Below are 19,856 nucleotides of genomic sequence, written 5' to 3'. Positions count from 1 at the left end.
AAAAGAAAAAAAAGGTGGCTTAGTCAGCACACAACTATTAGTCACAGTGAGAAAACAAATAATTCTGAAATGTAATGACTTGTTCACAGATCAAATATGTGTAAAGGACATATCCACAAGTCACCCAAAGATGTTTACAGAGCATGTTCAGCTCAGTTTGTATCATCTGGGTGTGTTTTGTGTACATCTGTTTAACTTTCTTCTTGAGATAACGTCATTCCGTTTTTCTCAAATTGTGTTGTTGTGGGTTTTTAAAATTTTTTTTGTTGTTTGCTTTTTGAGACAAGGTCTGGCTCTATCGCCCAGGCTGTAGTTCAATGGCGCGATCTAGGTTTACTGCAACTACCGCCTTCGGGCTCAAGTCATCCTCCTACCTCCGCCTCCCAAGTAGCTGGGACTATACTGACCAGGCTCCCATTTTCCAACTGAGTGCTCCCTTTCCCTTGTTTTTTCCCTTTCTTCCTCCCAGCGCAGCTCATCTCTCAAAGCCTGTGAATGCTGCCGGTGGGGTGGACAGAGGAACCGTTTGGAGATGGTGTCAAGGTAACATTCCATTTCTCTCCCAGTCTTCTCCCCTGCCCTCCCATATTAATAGGTGGTTTTCACTTGCCAAGAGGCAGGACCAAAGTTTCTGCAGCACCAAACTGCAGGTGCAGTTGCACCAAGCAACTTATATTCAAACAAACACAAAACCCCAAACCAAGCCCGTCTCCGTAAATCCCACACCACGACTGCCTTCCTTACTTCCTCCTTAGAGGTACTTCTCAGCCCTCCAGCTCCAACTGAGAACCCAGCCAGTCAGGAAGTCCCTACTTCAGGAACACCAACCAATCAAGGGGCCGTCACCTGCTAAAGGTGCGGAATTCGTCTCCTGACGCGACACTCTCCCGGGCCAATCAGAGGCAGCTCTTGTGGGGAAAGGCGCAGTGCGCCGAGGCAGGGAGTGGCGGCAGGGTAACACCTGGCCGAGGTGACTCGCTCTGAAGAGCGGCGGTTCCTTACTCCAATCGGAACGCGCAGGGGTAGGGAGCTGGCCAATCAGCCGTGGAGGGCGGGGCCAGGCGGGGCTCCACCTGGCTGCTGGTTCTCAGTCCCAGCGCTGTAGTCTGCGGAGCTGTGTCTGTTCCCAGGAGCTCGTCGGCGGCTGTTGTATCGGGAGCCTGATCGCGATGGGGACAAAGGCGCAAGCCGACAGGAAACTGTTGCACCTCTTCATATTGGCGATCCTGTTGTGTAAGTTCCCGGAGTTTCGGGAGGAATCGGGGCGGAGGTTGGAGGAAGCCTCTCCCCACGCCCCTAGCCCGCGCGAGGGGAGGAGCTCAGAAACCTTCCTGCCTCGCTCTCCTAGTTCTCTTTTCCACCCCTGGCTGATCCCTGTTTCACCACTCTCACAGCTGGGTGAGTAGCTGGCTCCCCTCCCCCACACTGGTGAGTTGTGACCGTACCCCTCACGCTGCACACACCAGAGGTACACTCCTCGTCCTCACTGGAGAGGGCCGTCGGGCCAAGAACCCTTCCACACTCATCTACCCAGCGCGCGCTCCACACGCACCTGGGAAGGGCCAGCCTGCCCCTCCAACGCGCACCCAGCATCCACGAACCCCGCTGCGCAACCGGGAGCCTTGGCTCCTTAAGGGTCCTCGGAGAAAATCGAATGGAGGTGGTCTGGGGTGGAAGTCTCTTTCCCTAGCTTTTGCTGAAGGAGTCTCTGGATCCTCTGAATCTTTGGATTGCGGCCGTTGCTCTGGGAAAATGTCTGGGTGCACAGTCTAAAGAGGAAATGCAATAGAAACCTGAAATTTCTCTAAGCGCAGCAGATTCCAGCGAAGGTCCTTTCTGGAATAACTACCTCAGGAGTCCTTAACGTGTTGTTCTGAGTGACTCTTCCCAGGGGGAGAGTGTATCTGTTGGTTGGCTGGATTCTCATCAGAGCCAGAGCTCTGCCCTCCCACTGGGTGTGTATGAGAGTTTTTGTTTCCTTTGTAAACTCCCTTTCCTGAGGAACAATGAGGCTCCCTTGCTAGGGCAAGCCTCTGTCTCTAGATATGTTTGTGTGGGGCTGAGCGTGTAGTCGGTTGGTTTGTGCGTTAGTCAATCTGTGGCATCAACTGTGTGTTTATCTGTCTGATTATTGAGTGTGCGTGTCCTTGTGTGGGTAGTTGTGTCAGTATGTGTTCTACACGAGTCTCCCCCCACCCCCAAGGTTCTTTTTTAGAAAGTGTTAAATAAATGAATGATTACAATCAGTACTGGTGTATGTAGATTCCCTGCCCTTAGATGAATTGACTGTTCTTTTGTACCTCATCACAACATAAACCCTTGGGGGAGATTGGACCAGAGACATATCTCATCCTCTTTGTATTTTACTGATAAGGAGACAGGTCCAAGAGGGGAAATGACTTCCAGGTCGACAATAGAGTTAAGGGTGGAACCTGGGAACGGAACCAAACCCTCTCCACTTGCTTTTCCTTTTACCATTTTTGGATCCAGCATCTCAGGCACCCTATAACACAAGAACTCTTTGGGATACTGCTTCAGAATCTACTGTCTTACTTACCTTTAAACTTACTTTCCTACTAGCTTCTTCATTCATGTCTCCCCCGCCTCCTTTTTTTTTTTTTTTTTTTTTGCCCAGGCCGGAGTGCGATGGCGCCATCTTGGCTCACCGCAACCTCCACCTTCCAGGTATAAGCAATTCTCCTGCCTCAGCCTCCGGAGTAGCTGGGATTACAGGCATGCACCATCACGCCTGGCTCATCTTTTGTGTTTACTAGAGATGGGGTTTCACCATGTTGGTCGGGATGGTCTTGAACTCCTGGTCTCAGGTGATCCACCTGCCTCGTCCTCCCAAAGTGCTGGGATTACAGGTGTGAGCCACCGCACCTGGCCATGTCTCCCTTTTTTTCTACTCTTTGATTTCGCTTTTCTTTATTTTCCCTTTTTTCCCTACCCCTTGCCTATTTTACTTCTGCTTGTATTTTAGAACTGCTAGTGACACCCATAGTTAATTTTTGGTTATGTGGTTCTGGTACTAAAGGTTTTTCCAACCTTTGTACTGTGCCAGTATTTTTCCCCTAAGCCCAGAAGTTTCTTCTGGGTGAGTGACTGTATTTGTAACAGTTTTTGTCTGTGACAGTATTTGTCATGCTTAAAAGTTTCCTGGAGCTGCTTCCTCCCTATCCTTTGCCACTGCTTCCTTTCTTTTTTCTTCCTCTAATTTCCTATACTATTTATGATAATCCTAAAATAATCATATACTGGCACTGGAAGGGTCATTGATAGCACCATTTTGAGCTTGGAGGTGTCTTCAGGGAACCAAGCCACAGTAGTGCAGAGGGAACCTGAGATGATGTCGCATTAGCCTGTTAGGACAGTGGGTCCTGGGAAGTGACATGTCCAGGGGATGGAGGAACTGACCTTGTAACTTTTAAATCAGGCTAGATCTGGGATGGGGTTGGGGGAGGGGAGTCATTTGGTTAGTGCAAATGAGGATGGAAATGGGAGCCGGGCCACCACACCTGCGTTCTAGCTTGGCTTTCTCTCTGCCCTGTTTGTGATCTTAGGCAGTAGCTCAGTCTTTTCATCTGTAAAATAGAAGTAATACTTGTCCCACCCTTGTCATGAGTGTGGTATCACCACTGAGGAGTTCCGGGTGGGCAGGGCAGAACTGCTGCCCTGCATCTGGGTCATTCTCTGAGTCCCAGTGTTTCCTACTGATGTTTCTGACTCAAGCCCTTCTAGCTTTGCCTTTTCAGGGGCAGGCATACCTCAAAACTGTAGACTGGTGAGTTACTCCTCCTTTCCTCTACTTCTAATCCCAAGAGTGAATTGTTCCCTCCAAACTAGAAACTGGTGACTGGCACTTCCTAGTTCTACCTGAAACTAGGAAAAGAGTGGCAGTGGAATTCCAGTGCCCTTTAGTCTTTGCCTTCTGGCTCTCGACCCCCTTTTTTTCTTTGAGACAGAGTCTCATTCTGTTACCCAGGCTGGAGTGCAGTAGCATGATCTTGGCTCACTGCAAGCTCCACCTCCCGGATTCAAGCAGTTCTCCTGCCTTAGCCTCCCCAGCAGCTGGGACTACAGGCAGGCACCACCACGCCTGGCTAATTTTTTGTATTTTTAGTAGAGATGGGGTTTCACCATGTTAGCCAGGCTGGTCTTGAACTCCTGACTTCAAGTGATCCTCTTGCCTAGGCCTTCCAAAGTGCTGGGATTACAGGCGTGAACCCCTGCACCCGGCCACTCCAAACCACTTTTACCTCACGATGTTGCTCTTCAGTTCCTTTGTGATCATGGCTTGTGAAGTCTCCAGCCCAGTTCTGATTCAAGATAGAGCTACTGTGATTTTTTTAAAAAAATATTTATTTAGAAGAGGTTAATTGACACGGTGTTATAATTAAAATGATATCAAAGGGGTGGGGTATCTCATTCCCACATTGCTCCTGTTCACCCCAAACCCCAATAGTTTCTTTTTTTTGAGCTGGAGTCTAGCTCTGTCACCCAGGCTGGAGAGCAGTGGTGCATCTCAGCTCACTGCAAGCTCCGCCTCCCGGGTTCATGCCATTCTCCTGCCTCAGCCTCCCGAGAAGCTGGGACTACAGGCACCCGCCACCATGCCCGGCTAATTTTTTGTATTTTTAGTAGAGATGGGGTTTCACCGTGTTAGCCAGGGTGGCCTGGATCTCCTGACCTTGTGATCCACCCACTTCGGCCTCCCAAAGTGCTGGGATTACAGGCGTGAGCCACCGCGCCCGGCCTCTGAACCCCTATAGTTTCTTATGTTTCTTTTCAGTGTTCCATTTTACAGATACTAGTATATATAAATAAAACTTGTTTTTTCTCCCCTTTCTGACACAAAAAGAGGCATACTACATATATTCTACATCTTGCTTATATGTATATATATCATGGGGTTTCATTTTGTTGTTGTTGTTTTTTGAAACAGAGTCTCACTCTGTTGTCCAGGCTGGAGTTCAGTGGGATTTTTTTTTAACTGCAAGGTCTGCCTCCTAGGTTCAAGTGATTCTCCTGCCTCAGCCTCCCGAGTAGCTGGGACTACAAGTGTGCACGACCAGGAATGGCTAATTTTTGTATTTTTAGTAGAGACAGGGTTTCACCGTGTTGGCCAAGCTGGTCTTGAATTCCTGACTTCAAGTGATCCACCTTCCTTGGCCTCCCACAAGTGCTGGGATTACAGTCATGAGCCACCGTGCCCGGCCTCATTGCAACTTTGACCTCCTGGGTTCAAGCAATCCTCCAGTCTTAGCCTCCTGAATAGCTGAGGCTATAGGCAAGTGTGAGCGGTAAGCCATACCTGGCTAACTTAAAATTTTTTTAGTATAGACAGGGTCTCACTATGTTGTACAGGCTGGTCTTGAATTCTTGGCTTCAAGGGATCCTTTTGCCTCGGCCTTTCAAAATGCTGAATGACAGGTATGAGTCACCACACCTGGCCATATTGGTTTCTAGGGATTGTGGCCTTGGCTGTTAGGATACATCCCACCCCCTCCAAGTCAGCTGAGTTCAATGTGCACTTGTTCTATGGACACATAAATGGGCAACACACATTTCCACCACACCCAAAAATAGATTTAAATGCCATGCACATTTTATGTGATAGGAATAATGAGACTTGTTTATCACATCTGTTAGGTTTCACTAGAGACCCTGGGGATCTCTAAACTCAAACCAATTTCTGTTTCAGAGATTCAGGAAAGACCTGGATGACCTTGCATCCAACATAATTGAGGAGGAGGTTTCACTATTGTGTGAGGGTTGTGGAAAGCAATATGAGTAAACACATACTGTGAGAGTAGACGCACACTGGGGTTTTCCTGGCATTGAAAACCCAGAGTTCATCTGCCTGGACTCCCTGATAAGCAGGGTTTCTGTCTAAAGTCCGGCTGCGTCATTTGTTTCACAATGTAGGGGCGGAACAGGAGGAAGCAGCTGGCTGGCAGGAAGTGGATGCTGGGCCCCTGAAGTAAGGCCTGGGTAGGCAGGCTCAACCTTCCTTTGCACTGGGAAGATGGAGTGGTTGGGGAGCTGAGCAGGTAGAACCGGAAATTCTGCAGAGGGGGCAGGAGGGAGCCAGGGAGTGAAAGCGCTCCTGTCTTACCCTGCCATTACCACTTTCTGCTATCCTCAGAGGGCCTGAGCCAGCTGATTGACATCACTGAAAGTGCAGCCAAGGACGGCTGTTTAGACATAGCTCACCTGTTGTTGGTCTCACAGAGCCTTCCTCTTGCCCACGCATTCCTTAACTGTTCTACTGCAACCCCTGGAAAGGCCCTGTCAGCTGTGGAACTTCCCTGGCCCAGTGGAGCCTCTTGATCTTTACGAGGAGGCCAACTCTTATGGGAGTTACTTCAGACTCTACAGGCTGAGTGGTGGGGAGGAAGGGGAAAACCAGGGTGGCAGCTCTAGGTCCAGGTTCTAATTATATTGCAATGTGAAATTCACTTGTTAATCCAGCAAACTGGTGTTTACTATATTCTGAGCACTATGCTAGAGATTAGGGGGAAAACATGAAGTTAAACTGGGTATGCTATAGCTGGTGGGGTGAGGAAGCCCTGACTCATCCTTCATATTGCAGGGCTCTGGCTCCCTGGCAACTGGAGGGTCTTGTGAGTCTCATATGCCCAGAGGGAAGTTTGGATGAATTATTAGAGAAAACCAGAGAGACTGGCTGACTGTTTTCCCTCTTTTCCCCCCTCCTCTTCTTTCTTCTTCTTTTTTAAATGAACAACAAACACCAGGGCCTACTTGAGTTGTAGAGGATGGGAGGAGGGTGAGGATAGAAAAACTACCTTTTGGGTACTATGCTTATTAGCAGGGTAATGAAATAATCTTTACACCAAACCTCCATGACATGTAGTTCATCTGTATAACAAACCTGCACATGTACCCCTGAGCCTAAAATTAAAGTTCAAAATAAATAAATTGGCCAGGCGTGGTGGCTCACGCCTGTAATCCCAGAACTTTGGGAGGCTGAGGCAGGTGAATCACCTGAGGTCGGGAGTTCCAGACCAGCCTGGCCAACATGGTGAAACCCCATTTCTACCAAAAATACAAAAATTAGCTGGGCGTTGTGGTAGGTGCCTGTAATTCTAGTTACTCAGGAGGCTGAGGCAGGAGAACTGCTTGAACCCAGGAGGTGGAGGTTCCAGTGAGCCAAGATCACGCCATTGCACTCCACTCTGAGCGACAAGAGCAAAAACTCCGTCTCAAAATAAATAAATAAATTAATTAATTCAAACTCAACACTCAAGCAACTCAAAGAAAATTATTTTTTTTCTTTTATTTTTATAGAGATCAGAGCCTCTCTCTTTTTAAAATTTCTTTTATTCTTTTTTATGTTGTATTTCTTCTTTTATTTTTTGTTATTGATATCCCTGAGACATAGAGATTGGATCTTTCTATGTTGCTCAGGCTGGTCTTGAACTCCTGGGCTCAAGTGATTCTCCCACCTTGGCCTTCCAAAGTGCTGGGATTGTAAGCATAAGCTGCTGCACTGCACCTGGCCAGAAAATTCTAATAATTAGCAGGATATCTAGAAAAAACTAACGGTTTCTTAGTAAAGTAGCGGAGGGAAGTAGGTCCTTTTCTGTTATGGGTCTGACCTGACCCTTCATGTACAAGAGATGGTTGTTGGTGGTTTCTGTTAAGAGTTTGGAGGCCTCTGCCTTCTGTGACCGTCTTCTCACCCCAGCAGTGCTTTGGTGCAGTTCATGGAGCACCTCCTCTGTGCAAAGTGTAGTGCTGGGAGCTAGGGAAGGATACAAGCAGAACTCAAGAAATTGCAGACACATATTGACTAGGTAGAGTACAGAGCAGTGTGTGCCAGGGACTGTCAAGAAAGTACAGAATGTTTTGGGAGCATAGAGGAGAAGAGAGTAACTTTTTAAAAAGATAAGTTTTTTCTTTTTGTTAAAAAAAGTGATACATGCTCAATGTAGAAAAATAGGAAAATGCAAAGGACTATGGAGAAAATAAAATCACATGTAATTCTATTATCTAGAGCTAAACACTGACTACTGGTGTTTCATTCTAGTCTTTTTGAATTAATGTGTGATATATGTCTATATTTCCTACAAAATATACTTTTTTTTTTTTTTTTTGGAGATGGAATCTCGCTCTGTTACCCAGGTTGGAGTGCAGTGGCACAATCTCGGCTCACTGCAACCTCCACCTCCTGGGCTCCAGCAATTCTCTGCCTCAGCCTCCTAAGTAGCTGGGCTTATAGGTGCCCGCCACCACGCCTGGCTAATTTTTTTGTATTTTTGGTAGAGATGGGGTTTCACCATTTTGGCCAGGCTGCTCCTGAACTCCTGACCACCTGCCTTGGCCTCCCAAAGTGTTAGGATTACAGGTGTGAGCCATCGCGCCTGACCCAAAATATACTTTAAATAAGGTCCTTTCTATAGTATTCCTAAAGTATGGCTATATCATAATTTACTTATTCATCTTTTGTTGGGCATTTAGATTTCTCTTTTTTCTTTGCTATACTAAGTAACATTAAATCGGCTGGGCATGGCGGTTCATGCCTGTAATCCTAGCACTTTGGGAGGCCGAGGCAGACGGATTACTTGAGGCCGATCACTTGAGGATCACTGGCCAATGTGGTAAAACCCCGTGTCTATCAAAAGTATAAAAATTAGCTGGGCATACCATGCCCAGTGTGTGCCTGTAATCTCAGCTACTTGGGAGGCTGAGGCAGGAGAATCTCTTGAACCTGGAAGACGGAGGTTGCCGTGAGCCGTGATCACACCACTGCACTCCAGTCTGGGCAACAGAGCAAAACTCCATTTCCAAAAAAAAACAAACAATAAAACTTAAATAACGTTAAATTATTCTTGTACATGGATCTTTTTTTTTTTTTAAGACGAAGTCCCACTCTGTCGCCCGGGCTGGAGTGCAGTGGCGTAATCTCAACTCACTGCAACCTCCACCTCCAGGTTCAAGTGATTCCCCTGCCTCAGCCTACCAAGTAGCTGGGATTCAGGTGCCTGCCACCATGCCCAGCTAATTTTTGTATTTTTGGTACAGACGGGGTTTCACCATGTTGGTCAGGTTGGTCTCAAAGTCCTGACCTCAAGTGATCCGTCCGCCTCAGCCTCCCAGAGTGCTGGGATTATAGGCATGAGCCACTGTGCCCAGCCAAAATCTTTAAACTTACCTTTGATTGTTTTCTTAGGTTATATGCCTAGAAGTTGGGGTGGGATTAATTTTGACTGAGGAAAGGTATAACAGATCAATGGACATTTGAACAGGATCTTGAAAGATACATGGGATTTCCTTGCTTGTCCAATAAAGTTACATATAGCATAATAGTTTTAGAGCCTCAAAATCAGGCAGAGTTGGGTTAAGATTCCTACCTTGCTATTTGTAGCCATATGGTTTGGATTTTTTTTTTTTTTTTTGAGACGAAGTCTCACTCTGTCACCTAGGCTGGAGTGGAGTGGCTTAATCTTGGCTCACTGCAAGCTCCACCTCTCAGCTTCAAGTGATTCTCCTGCCTTAGCCTCTCGAGTAACTGGGATTACAGGTGCCTGCCACCATGCCCAGCTAATTTTTGTATTTTTAGTAGAGATGGGGTTTCACCACGTTGGCCAGGCTGGTCTCAAACTCCTGACCTCGTGATCTGCCCTCCTGGGACTCTCAAAGTTCTGGGATTACACGTGTGAGCCACTGTGCCTGGCCTGGGTCAACTGTTCTAAGCCTCAGTTTATTCATCTGTAAAATGAAATGGTAACGATAGCACTTCAATAGTACTTGTCTCGTAGGGTTATTTATTTATTTATTTATTTATTTAATTTTTTTTAGAATTTAGTGAGAAAATGCATATAAGGCCCAACCTTAATAATATGCCACTTCTACCATTATGCCATTGGCAGTCATAAGACCCTGCCAGAATCATGGGGAGGAAACATTTTCTTTTGAGACAGAGTCTTGCTCTTTCATCCAGACTGGAGTACAGTGGCACGATCTTGGCTCACTGCAACCTCCACCTCCTGGGCTCAAGTGGTACTCCAGCCTCCCAAGTAGCTGGGACTTCAGGTATGCGCCATGCCTGGCTAATTTTTGTAATTTTTGTCATGTTGGCCCGGCTGGTTTTAAACTCCTGACCTCAAGCAATCCACCCACATCAGCCTCCCAAAGTGCTGGGATTATAGGTGTGAGCCACCGCGCGCGGGGCCCATGGGGAGGAAACTTAACTTAGACTCCACCTCAGTCACAATGTAGGTAGAGCATGGGGGAGGAGATAAATATATAGATAGATGTGGCTGTTTTGGAAAATACTATTTGCCACGGTTGTTTCATTATTATTATTCAGGTACATAGTAATTTCCAGGAATTACATCCTACAGTGTCCTCAGTATTCGTGGGCATGCGTGACGGCAGCTAGTTAATTTTTTTTTTTTGGTAGAGATGGGGGTCTCACTGTGTTGCCCAGGCTGAGAAAACATTTACTAAATGTCAACTGGTACCAGTTTTATAATGCTAAGTGTGGGATACTCAGAATATTAACACATGGTCCCGTTTCGCTTGGGGTTTACCATGGGAGACATACTTGTACACAGATGATGTCATTATAATGTAGGAATTGCTTTGACAGTGTTTTGCATGGGATAATTAAAGCCTAGGAAAGAGGTTTAGGTGAGGCTATGGTGAGTACTGGGCATGTGGGAGGTTGTTTTCCAGAAAATAATGTGGATGAATACTGCTGCCCAGATAAAGAGGGGAAAAGGGTGTTCCACATGGCAGAAATAGCATGAGCACAGGCAGAGATTGTGAAACAGCCCAGTCTTTGCTAGGAATTTTAAGTAGTTTTGTATGGCTAGAGGGTAAATTGCAACAGTAGAGTGGGTGATGAAGATGATAACCTTATCAAAAGGTCAGATAGTGCTGGAACTTTCTACCAGCACTTCAAGCAGGGAGAGAGGGAGGTGGGCGTTTGGCAGAATATAGGGATTACTGGAACTTTCTTAGCTTGCAGAAAAATTTGGATTTTATCATATAAGCAATGTAGAATCATCAAAAGCTTAAAGGACTTGTCAGATTTGCATTTTTAGGAAGGCTGTATAGTGTAGTGTAGCATTGTATAGCCTCTGCAGTTGGACTGCATTGGTGTGAATCCGCACTACCACTCACTGTGTGGCCTTGGCCAAGCTACTTAACTATTCTGGGCCTCAGTTTCCCCATGTAAATATGGGTGATAACAATAGAATCACCTAACTCTAAAGGCTGTTGCAGGGATTAAATGATACTACATATAATATGCTTACAACAGTGCCTCAAATACAGTATGTGCTCAATAAATGCTAGCACTTCATCCAGTAGTGGGATGGAGAATGGACTTTCTTTTTTTCTTTCTTTCTTTTTTTTTTTTTTTGAGAGGGGTGTTGCTCTGTCGCACAGTCGGAAGTGCAGTGGTGCCATCTCGGCTCACTGCAAGCTCCACCTTCCAGGTTCATGACATTCTCCTGCCTCAGCTTCCCGAGTAGCTGGGGCTACAGGCGCCTGCCACCATGCCTGGCTAATTTTTTGTATTTTTAGTAGAGATGGGGTTTTACTGTGTTAGCCAGGATGGTCTCGATCTCCTGACCTTGTGATCCGCCTGCCTCGGCCCCCCAAAGTGCTGGGATTATAGGCATGAGCCACCGCGCCTGGCCGGAGAATTTCTATACAAGGGCCCAAAACCTGAGCAGGCCAAAAATCTACTGATGCCTTTAACTTTGTGGCTTTTCTTGTTGTGAACTTAGAGAAAATTAAACTTGACAATGGAAAGGATGGAATTCCCTTCTATTTTGGTTTACCATGTACATCAGTAGGGCGTTTGTATGTGTGTGTACAGTATGGTATGTATGGGCCCAAGATTAAGTGCAAAAGGGGGGCTGTGAGGAGGCAAGGGAAAATATAATATAGATGAGGAGGATAGGCAGGGAAACTGTGAGTATCCTGATACAGATTGGATTCAGTGAGAGCAAACTCCTAGCTCTGCTGGTCCATCTGTGAAGGTTCTAGAGAAGGGGCTGCCTTTCCAAGGCAGCTGCAATGACAGGGGAGATGTGGTTTGGTGGGCTGGAGTAGGTACTTTTCAGGCTTTATTTATATGTCTTGTTGAAGAAAACATTGAAGTCAGAAAGAAGTATGTGTACAGAAGGTCCTATGAGCAGATGATGATCATCATAAAATATAATACTTATTTGGGGCTTCCTGTTCAGACACTGCTCTAAGCACTTTATTTGTACAGTATTAGCTTGGTTAGTCCTCAAAACAGCCCTTTGATGTAGAAACTGTTATTATCCCCATTTTACAGATGGGTAAACTCAGATTTGAAGAGGCCAAGTGGCTTGTCCAGGTCACATAACCTAGTAAGTAACAGAGCTGGGAATTTTTTTTGTTTTGTTTTTTCTGAGACAGAGTTTCTCTGTTGCTGCCCAGGCTGGAGTGCAATGGCGCGATCTTGGCTCACTGCAACCTCTGCCTCCTGGGTTCAAGCAGTTCTCCTGCCCCAGCCTCCTGAGTAGCTGGGATTACAGGCATGTGCCACCACACGTGGCTAATTTTGTATTTTTTGTCTTTGGCTAATTTTGTATTGTAGAGGCGAGGTTTCTCCATGTTGGTCAAGCTGGTCTTGAACTCCCCACCTCAGGTAATCCACCCTCCTTGGCCTCCCAAAGTGCTGGGATTACAAGCATGAGCCACAGCGCCTGGACTTTAGACTGAGTTTCTTGTTGTTCAGGCTGGAGTGCAATGGCATGATCTCAGCTTAATGCAACCTCTGCTTCCCGGGTTCAAGCGATTCTCCTGCCTCAGCCTCCCAAGTAGCTGGGATTACAGGCATGTGCCACCACATCCGGCTAATTTATATATATATGTTTTTAGTAGAGATGGATTTTTGCCATGTTGGCCAGACTGGTCTCGAACTCCTAACCTCAGAGGATCCACCTGCTTCGCCTCCCAAACTGCTGGGATTACAGGTGTGAGCCACTGCGCCCAGCCCAGAGCTGGGATTTGAACGCAGGCAGTCTGGTTCCAGGGGCCTGTTCAAGAACAAGAAGGGGAATGTGGACCAGAATGGCTGAGGTGTCCTCTGGAGAATGCGAAAGGCATGGTGATAAGGCTGGCCTTGACTCATGATGTGATAGGCCATCACAGTAGACCTTGGGAGAATTGGCACAGTTAGGCCACAGGCAGACATAGTTAATCCTGCAACAGAGGTGGGTGGAGGACACTAAGGCGGAGGTTCATGTATTTGAAACAAAAGAACAGAAGCCCAGACCAGGTGATGGCAGTGAGGATTAATGAAGAAAAGGATAATATGCCTGTAGCCCAATGTATTTGTGTACCTATGTGGTGTGAATGTGATGATCTGAGAGGACTCAACAAAGAACTTTAGCTAAACCCAGAAGTGCTGGAGGAACAACCATCAAATTCATATGTTGTGATTTGTGTGTATATGTGTGTTAATTTCAAAGGCTAGTTTTTAGTCTAATTAGATGCTGCTAATAACCCAACCCATAGGTTGGGTTCTTGGGAAGCTGACTCTGAGATGTCAATAATCATACAAGACATTTATTAGGGAGTGCACTTGGGATCCACGCCCATGGAAAGGAGGGGAAGGAAGCAAGATTGGAGAGAGGGAGAGGCCAAGTTTGCGCTGTAGTCCTGGTGAGACCTCACAGACAGCTTTGGAACAGAAGTGCCCCCACCCTTTTTTTTTTTTTTTCTCTGAGACCAAGTCTGGCTGTGTTACCCAGGCTGGAGTGCAGCGGCGCAATCTCGGCTCACGGCAACCTCTGCCTCCCGGGTTCAAGAGATTCTCCTGCCTCAGCCTCCCGAGTAGTTGGGATTACAGGTGCCCGCCACCATGCCCTGCTAATTTTTGTATTTTTAGTAGAGATGGGGTTTCACCGTATTGGCCAGACTGGTCTCAAACTCCTGACCTTATGACCTACTCGCCTCAGACTCCGAAACTGCTGGGATTACAGGCTTTTGAGCTGCCACACCCAGCCAAATAGCATTCTTTTTTTTTTTTTTTTGAGACGGAGTCTTGCTCTGTCGCCCGGGCTGGAGTGCGGTGGCCGGATCTCAGCTCACTGCAAGCTCCGCCTCCCGGGTTTACGCCATTCTCCTGCCTCAGCCTCCCGAGTAGCTGGGACTACAGGCGCCCGCCACCTCACCCGGCTAGTTTTTTGTATTTGTAGTAGAGACGGGGTTTCACCGTGTTACCCAGGATGATCTCGATCTCCTGACCTCGTGATCCACCCGTCTCGGGCCTCCCAAAGTGCTGGGATTACAGGCTTGAGCCACCGCGCCCGGCCGGTCACTGCTTCTTAATTTGACCTTTGTGGGTCCCTCCCGTGAACCCTGATGCACCTCCCCCATATTACTTAATTAGCCTCGTTGCTCCTCCCTCCCTCCACCCAGCACACACTACCTTTTCTTTCTCCGTTTGGTGAGTAGAATATTCGAATGAGGTGAATCTGAACCCACTTCTAGTCCCAGCTTCACCTCAGAACCAGTTGTGTGATTTTTTTTTTTTTTTTTAGATTGAGTCTCTCTGTTGCCCAGGCTGGAGGGCAGTGGCACGATCTCGGCTCACTGCAACCTCCGCCTCCCCAGTTCAAGCGATTCTTCTGCCTCAGCATCCCAAGTAACGGACTACAGGCGTGCCACCACGCCCGGCTAATTTTTGTATTATTAGTAGAGACGGGGGTTTCACCATATTGGCCAGGCTGGTCTCGAACTCCTGACCTCATAACCTGCCCACCTCGGCCTCCCAAAGTGCTGGGTTTACAGGCCTGAGCCACCGGGCCTGGCCCCAGCTGTATGACATTAGGCACATTTACTTCTTGTACTCTTAGTTCCTCATGTAAACTCGGGATAATAATACACGTCTTGCTGATCTGTCATGCTTGTTTCCAGGATCAAATGATGCAATGTGTCATAATGTATGCGAAAACACTTTAAAAAGCACCACATGCTCCACAAATGTCGAGTATTATTATTATCCTCATTATGGCTCTGCCCTTCCCTTCCATCCCTTGCCTCCAGCCCTGCTGGCTTCCTTCTATCATTGTCTTGACAAATGGCTGCAATCATTTGTTGAGAAGCTTTCTCTGAACGGTGAAATGTCATTCTGGAAGCTGCCCTTGGACTAGTAGAAATCTAATTAGATTATTGGGAGTCACAGGGAGAAAAATTAGAAGCAAAAGAAGCTGCATTTGAGAAATTTCCATTGATAAAAGAAGTATTAGCCTGCAATTGTAGCAAAAAGCACTTAAAGAAGACATTTAGAATCATGGTGACAAAGTGTGAGAGTCAGGAGGAGCATAAGTCTGGAATCCCTTCCGCTTAGGGTCTGTGAGTGGAGAAGCCCCGTCTGCTGGGTCTGTGCCTCCCTCTTCCTGGCATTTCTCTGCTTACTCCTGACGGGGCCCACCTCTTTCTCCTCAGGCTCCCTGGCATTGGGCAGTGTTACAGTGCACTCCTCTGAACCTGAAGTCAGAATTCCTGAGAATAATCGTGAGTTGGGAGGGGCCGTGGAGGGTGGCTCTGGAGGGTGTGAGGGTGAGTAGTTGCCGGCCGCCTGGGGACCTAGAGAGCACCCAGCCCAGCCTGCAGTTTAGGGCTGTTCCCCATCTCATGTATTTGCTGCTGCTTCCTCCTCCGGCTCATTTTGACCCTGTCTGCAGCTGTGAAGTTGTCCTGTGCCTACTCGGGCTTTTCTTCTCCCCGTGTGGAGTGGAAGTTTGACCAAGGAGACACCACCAAACTCGTTTGCTATAATAACAAGATCACAGGTGAGTTGCTTCTCCTCCTTCCGGCTTGCCTAGGTTGTGGAGGGGTTATCATGCCTGGATTCTACGATCCAGGCTTTGTGCCCTTATCCCAGGGCACACCCTGGGGCTCAAGTCCTCATGGCCTTCCCATTCCCCTTTCTGGGGGAAGAGGAGAGCACTTGCCTACCTTGGATGCCCCCTTCATCAGCTTCCCTTAGCTCTCCAGTTCACTCTGTCCTTGCCCTTGTCTCTTCTTGTGGTAGCTTCCTATGAGGACCGAGTGACCTTCTTGCCAAGTGGTATCACCTTCAAGTCCGTGACACGTGAAGACACCGGGACATATACTTGTATGGTCTCTGAGGAAGGCGGCAACAACTATGGGGAGGTCAAGGTCAAGCTCATCGTGCTTGGTATGTGCCACACATCTTCTGGGTGGGCCTGGAGTTAGTTACTTCCCATAGCAGGCTCTGCTGAGCTTTGGAGCTCTTTGATGGTGAGAATGCCCACAGGTGGGACTATTCAGAGTCCTGGAGCTGCCAGAGAGGCCATAAGCCCTGGTTAGGTGGCAACCAGGGGCATGGTGAGGGTGGGAGGCTTGAGCCGAGTAGATGGGGGTACCATTCTAGTTGGTTACTTAGACTCAAGCAGCCCCCACCCTGTACTCAGCACCTTCTGTCTTTCTCTTCCACAGTGCCTCCATCCAAGCCTACAGTTAGCATCCCCTCCTCTGCCACCATTGGGAACCGGGCAGTGCTGACATGCTCAGAAAAAGATGGTTCCCCACCTTCTGAATACACCTGGTTCAAAGACGGGATTGTGATGCCTACGAATCCCAAGAGCACCCGTGCCTTCAGCAACTCTTCCTATGTCCTGAATCCCACAACAGGAGAGCTGGTATGGATGGGGTGGTGGTGAAAGATGTGTGGGGCATGCAGTTATAGAACCCCAAAAAGTGGGAGGAAGAACAGGCAGCAGAGTGAACTTGGGATTGGGGTCAGGAGACATTAAAAAATGGCTATTTTGCTTCTTCAAGCAGGAAGCCAATTTGTTTTCCTCCCTCAGGTCTTTGATCCCCTGTCAGCCTCTGATACTGGAGAATATAGCTGTGAGGCACGGAATGGGTATGGGACACCCATGACATCAAATGCTGTGCGCATGGAAGCTGGTGAGAGTTAGGGCTTGAGCCCAGACCTGGGGTGGGGATCGGCGTCTGCTTTTCATCCTGCCATTGGCGATCCTGTCGGTACCGTGAGTGAGTATCCTGGTGCTTGACTTCTCACTTGTGTCTCACAGTGGAGCGGAATGTGGGGGTCATCGTGGCAGCTGTCCTTGTAACCCTGGTTCTCCTGGGAATCTTGATTTTTGGCATCTGGTTTGCCTATAGCCGAGGCCACTTTGACAGTAAGCATCTGCCCCCAGAGGCTCTCCTTTGTACTGCCCCCATCCCAGGGCCTGGCATGGGTGTCATCTGAGTACTGACCCTGATACTGTGCTCATGTGTGTGGGTGTTGTCCCCTGGGGAACACTGATCACCCATCTAACACACACCAAGAGCTGGGGGCCTGCCCCTCCATCTTCCCAAGCCATGCTGTCTTCTGTCCTGCTGACACTCATGATCCCATTTCTTCTCTTTCAGGAACAAAGAAAGGGTGAGTGAGGTGCTGTCCTGGGGTTCTCCAAGTTTGAGAGCATGGATGCATGCCGTTTGAAGCTGAAGTGGGCCCCGGGGAATGGGTTGAAGGCAGAAGCAACCAGTTTGGAGGGAAGGCGTCTGGATATCCAGCCCTTTTCTCTGTGGCCTTGGCCCTGGGCCTGTTCTGTTTCCCCCCACCCATGCCTTTCTGCTGCGCACTCTGTGCTTCTGTAGCATTCTCGGTTCTGGCCTTTAAAGTTGGCAAGGAGAGGTAATAAGCACCTAGGTGGCTGAGTGTCTCTGTCTTCTGGCTTGTTCACAGGACTTCGAGTAAGAAGGTGATTTACAGCCAGCCTAGTGCTCGAAGTGAAGTGAGTATGCCTGCCCTGGGCAGGGGTGGGCTACCTGGGGCTGGAGTGAGGAGATTTCTAGCCCATGTTTATGTGTTTTGGGGATTATCAGCTAAAGAAGACTACTGAGAGTTGACCCGATGTTTTATTTCTGCAGGGGGAATTCAAACAGACCTCGTCATTCTTGGTGTGAGCCTAGTCGGGCTCACCGCCTGTCATCTGCACTTGCCTTACTCAGGTGCTACTGGACTCTGGCCCCTGATGTCTGTCGTTTCACAGGATGCCTTATTTGTCTTCTACACCCCACACGGCCCCCTACTTCTTAGGATGTGTTTTTAATAATGTCAACTCTGTGCCCCTTCCTCCTTCATTCTCTCCCTTCCTTTCCTACCACTGCTGAGTGGCCTGGAACTTGTTTAAAGTTTTTATTCCCCATTTCTATGAGGGATCAGGTAGGAATCCTGGGTATGCCATTGACTTCCCTTCTAAACAGACAGCAAAAATGGTGGGGTTCCCAGGAATCTGCACTCAACTGCCCACCTGGCCAGTAGGGATCTTTAAATAGGGATCTTGAGCTTGGTTCTGGGCTCTTTCCTTGTGTACTGAGGACCGGGGCCAGCTGTTCTAGAGTAGGGATTAGAGGCTAGAGCAGCTGAAATGGTTGTTTGGTGATGACACTGGGGTCCTTCCATCTCTGGGGCCCACTCTGTTCTGTCTTCCCATGGGAAGTCCCTCTGCCCTGTCCTCCTCTGGAATACAAGCCGACTGACATTGACTGTGTCTGTGGAAAATGGGAGCTCTTGTTGTGGAGAGTATAGTACATTTTCAGAAGTGAAAAATATTTAAAACCACTGCTCTAAAGAAAAGAAAACTGGAGGCTGGGTGTGGTGGCTCACGCCTGTAATCCCAGAGGCCGAGGCAGGTGGATCACCTGAGGTCAGGAGTTCAAGATCAGCCTGACCAACATGGAGAAACCCTACTAAAAATACAAAATGAGCCAGGCATGGTGGTACATGCCTGTAATCCCAGCTGCTCAGGAGCCTGGTAACAAAAGTGAAACTCCATCTCAAAAAAAAAAAAAAAAAAAAGGAAAGAAAGAATAGAAAAGAAGAAAGCTGGAGCTGGTGGCTCAGGCCATCACCCTTCCCTTGGCTGGAACTACTGGACAGACCCTTTTGAGATGTGCTCGTGGTGCTGTGGAGATGTGTGTAGTGGTCTTAGCTCTTTGTTGAGCCTGTGTGTGTGTTGTGTGGTCTTAGCTGTATGCTGAAATTGGGCGTGTGTTAGAGGGCTTCTTAGCTCTTTGGTGAGATTGTATTTCTATGTGTTTGTATCAGCTGGATGTTGCTGGAAATAAAAACCTTGGTTTGTCAAGGCTCTTTTTTGTGGGAAGTAAGTAGGGGAAAAAGTCTTTGAGGGTTCCTGGGCTCCTTTGTACAACAGGAAAATGCCTCAAAGCCTTGCTTCCCAGCAACCTGGGGCTGGTTCCCAGTGCCTGGTCCTGCCCCTTCCGGGTTCTTATCTCAAGGCAGAGCTTCTGAATTTCAGGCCCTCATTCCAGAGCCCTCTTGTGGCCAGGCCTTCCTTTGCTAGAGGAAGGTACTCAGGGTGAAGCTGATGCTGTACTTGGGGGATCTCCTTGGCCTGTTCCACCAAGTGAGAGGAGAAAGTACATACTCTTGTACCTCCTGTCCAGCCAGGTGCATTAACAGACCTCCCTATGGCTGTAGGAACTACTGTCCCAGAGCTGAGGCGGGGGGGATTTCTCAGGTCATTTGGAGAACAAGTGCTTTAGTAGTTGTTTAAAGTAGTAACTGCTGCTATATTTAGTGGGGTGGAGTTCAGAAGAAATTTGAAGACCAGATCATGGGTGGTTTGCATGTGAATAAACGCGAATGAGCAGGACAGGCCTGGCTGTCATTGCTTTCCTCCTCCCCATTTGGACCCTTTGCCCTTACATTTTTGTTTCTGCATCTACCACCATCCCACCAGTCTATTAACTTAGCAAGAGGACAAATAAAGGGTCCTCTTGGCTTGATTTTGCTTCTTTCTTTCTGTGGAGGATATACTGAGTGCCACTTT

General features: G+C 47.9%; 1 protein-coding gene across 1 annotated transcript; it reads left to right on the top strand.

Moving 5' to 3' along the window:
• Window positions 1–894: 894 nt before the first annotated feature.
• Window positions 895–19,812, top strand: F11R (F11 receptor). The gene is made up of 10 exons (XM_023214270.3): window positions 895–1,233; window positions 15,466–15,534; window positions 15,705–15,812; window positions 16,055–16,201; window positions 16,483–16,685; window positions 16,854–16,956; window positions 17,085–17,192; window positions 17,428–17,440; window positions 17,747–17,795; window positions 17,932–19,812. Exons 1-10 carry the CDS (start codon window positions 1,170–1,172, stop codon window positions 17,965–17,967), a joined length of 900 nt encoding a protein of 299 aa, XP_023070038.1. The 5' UTR covers window positions 895–1,169; the 3' UTR covers window positions 17,968–19,812.
• Window positions 19,813–19,856: the final 44 nt, after the last annotated feature.

Source organism: Piliocolobus tephrosceles, chromosome 1, assembly GCF_002776525.5.
Source record: "Piliocolobus tephrosceles isolate RC106 chromosome 1, ASM277652v3, whole genome shotgun sequence".
Taxonomy (NCBI): domain Eukaryota; kingdom Metazoa; phylum Chordata; class Mammalia; order Primates; family Cercopithecidae; genus Piliocolobus; species Piliocolobus tephrosceles.
The sequence above is the reverse complement of the archived record's forward strand: the minus strand, read 5'-3'. Positions and strand labels throughout refer to the sequence as shown.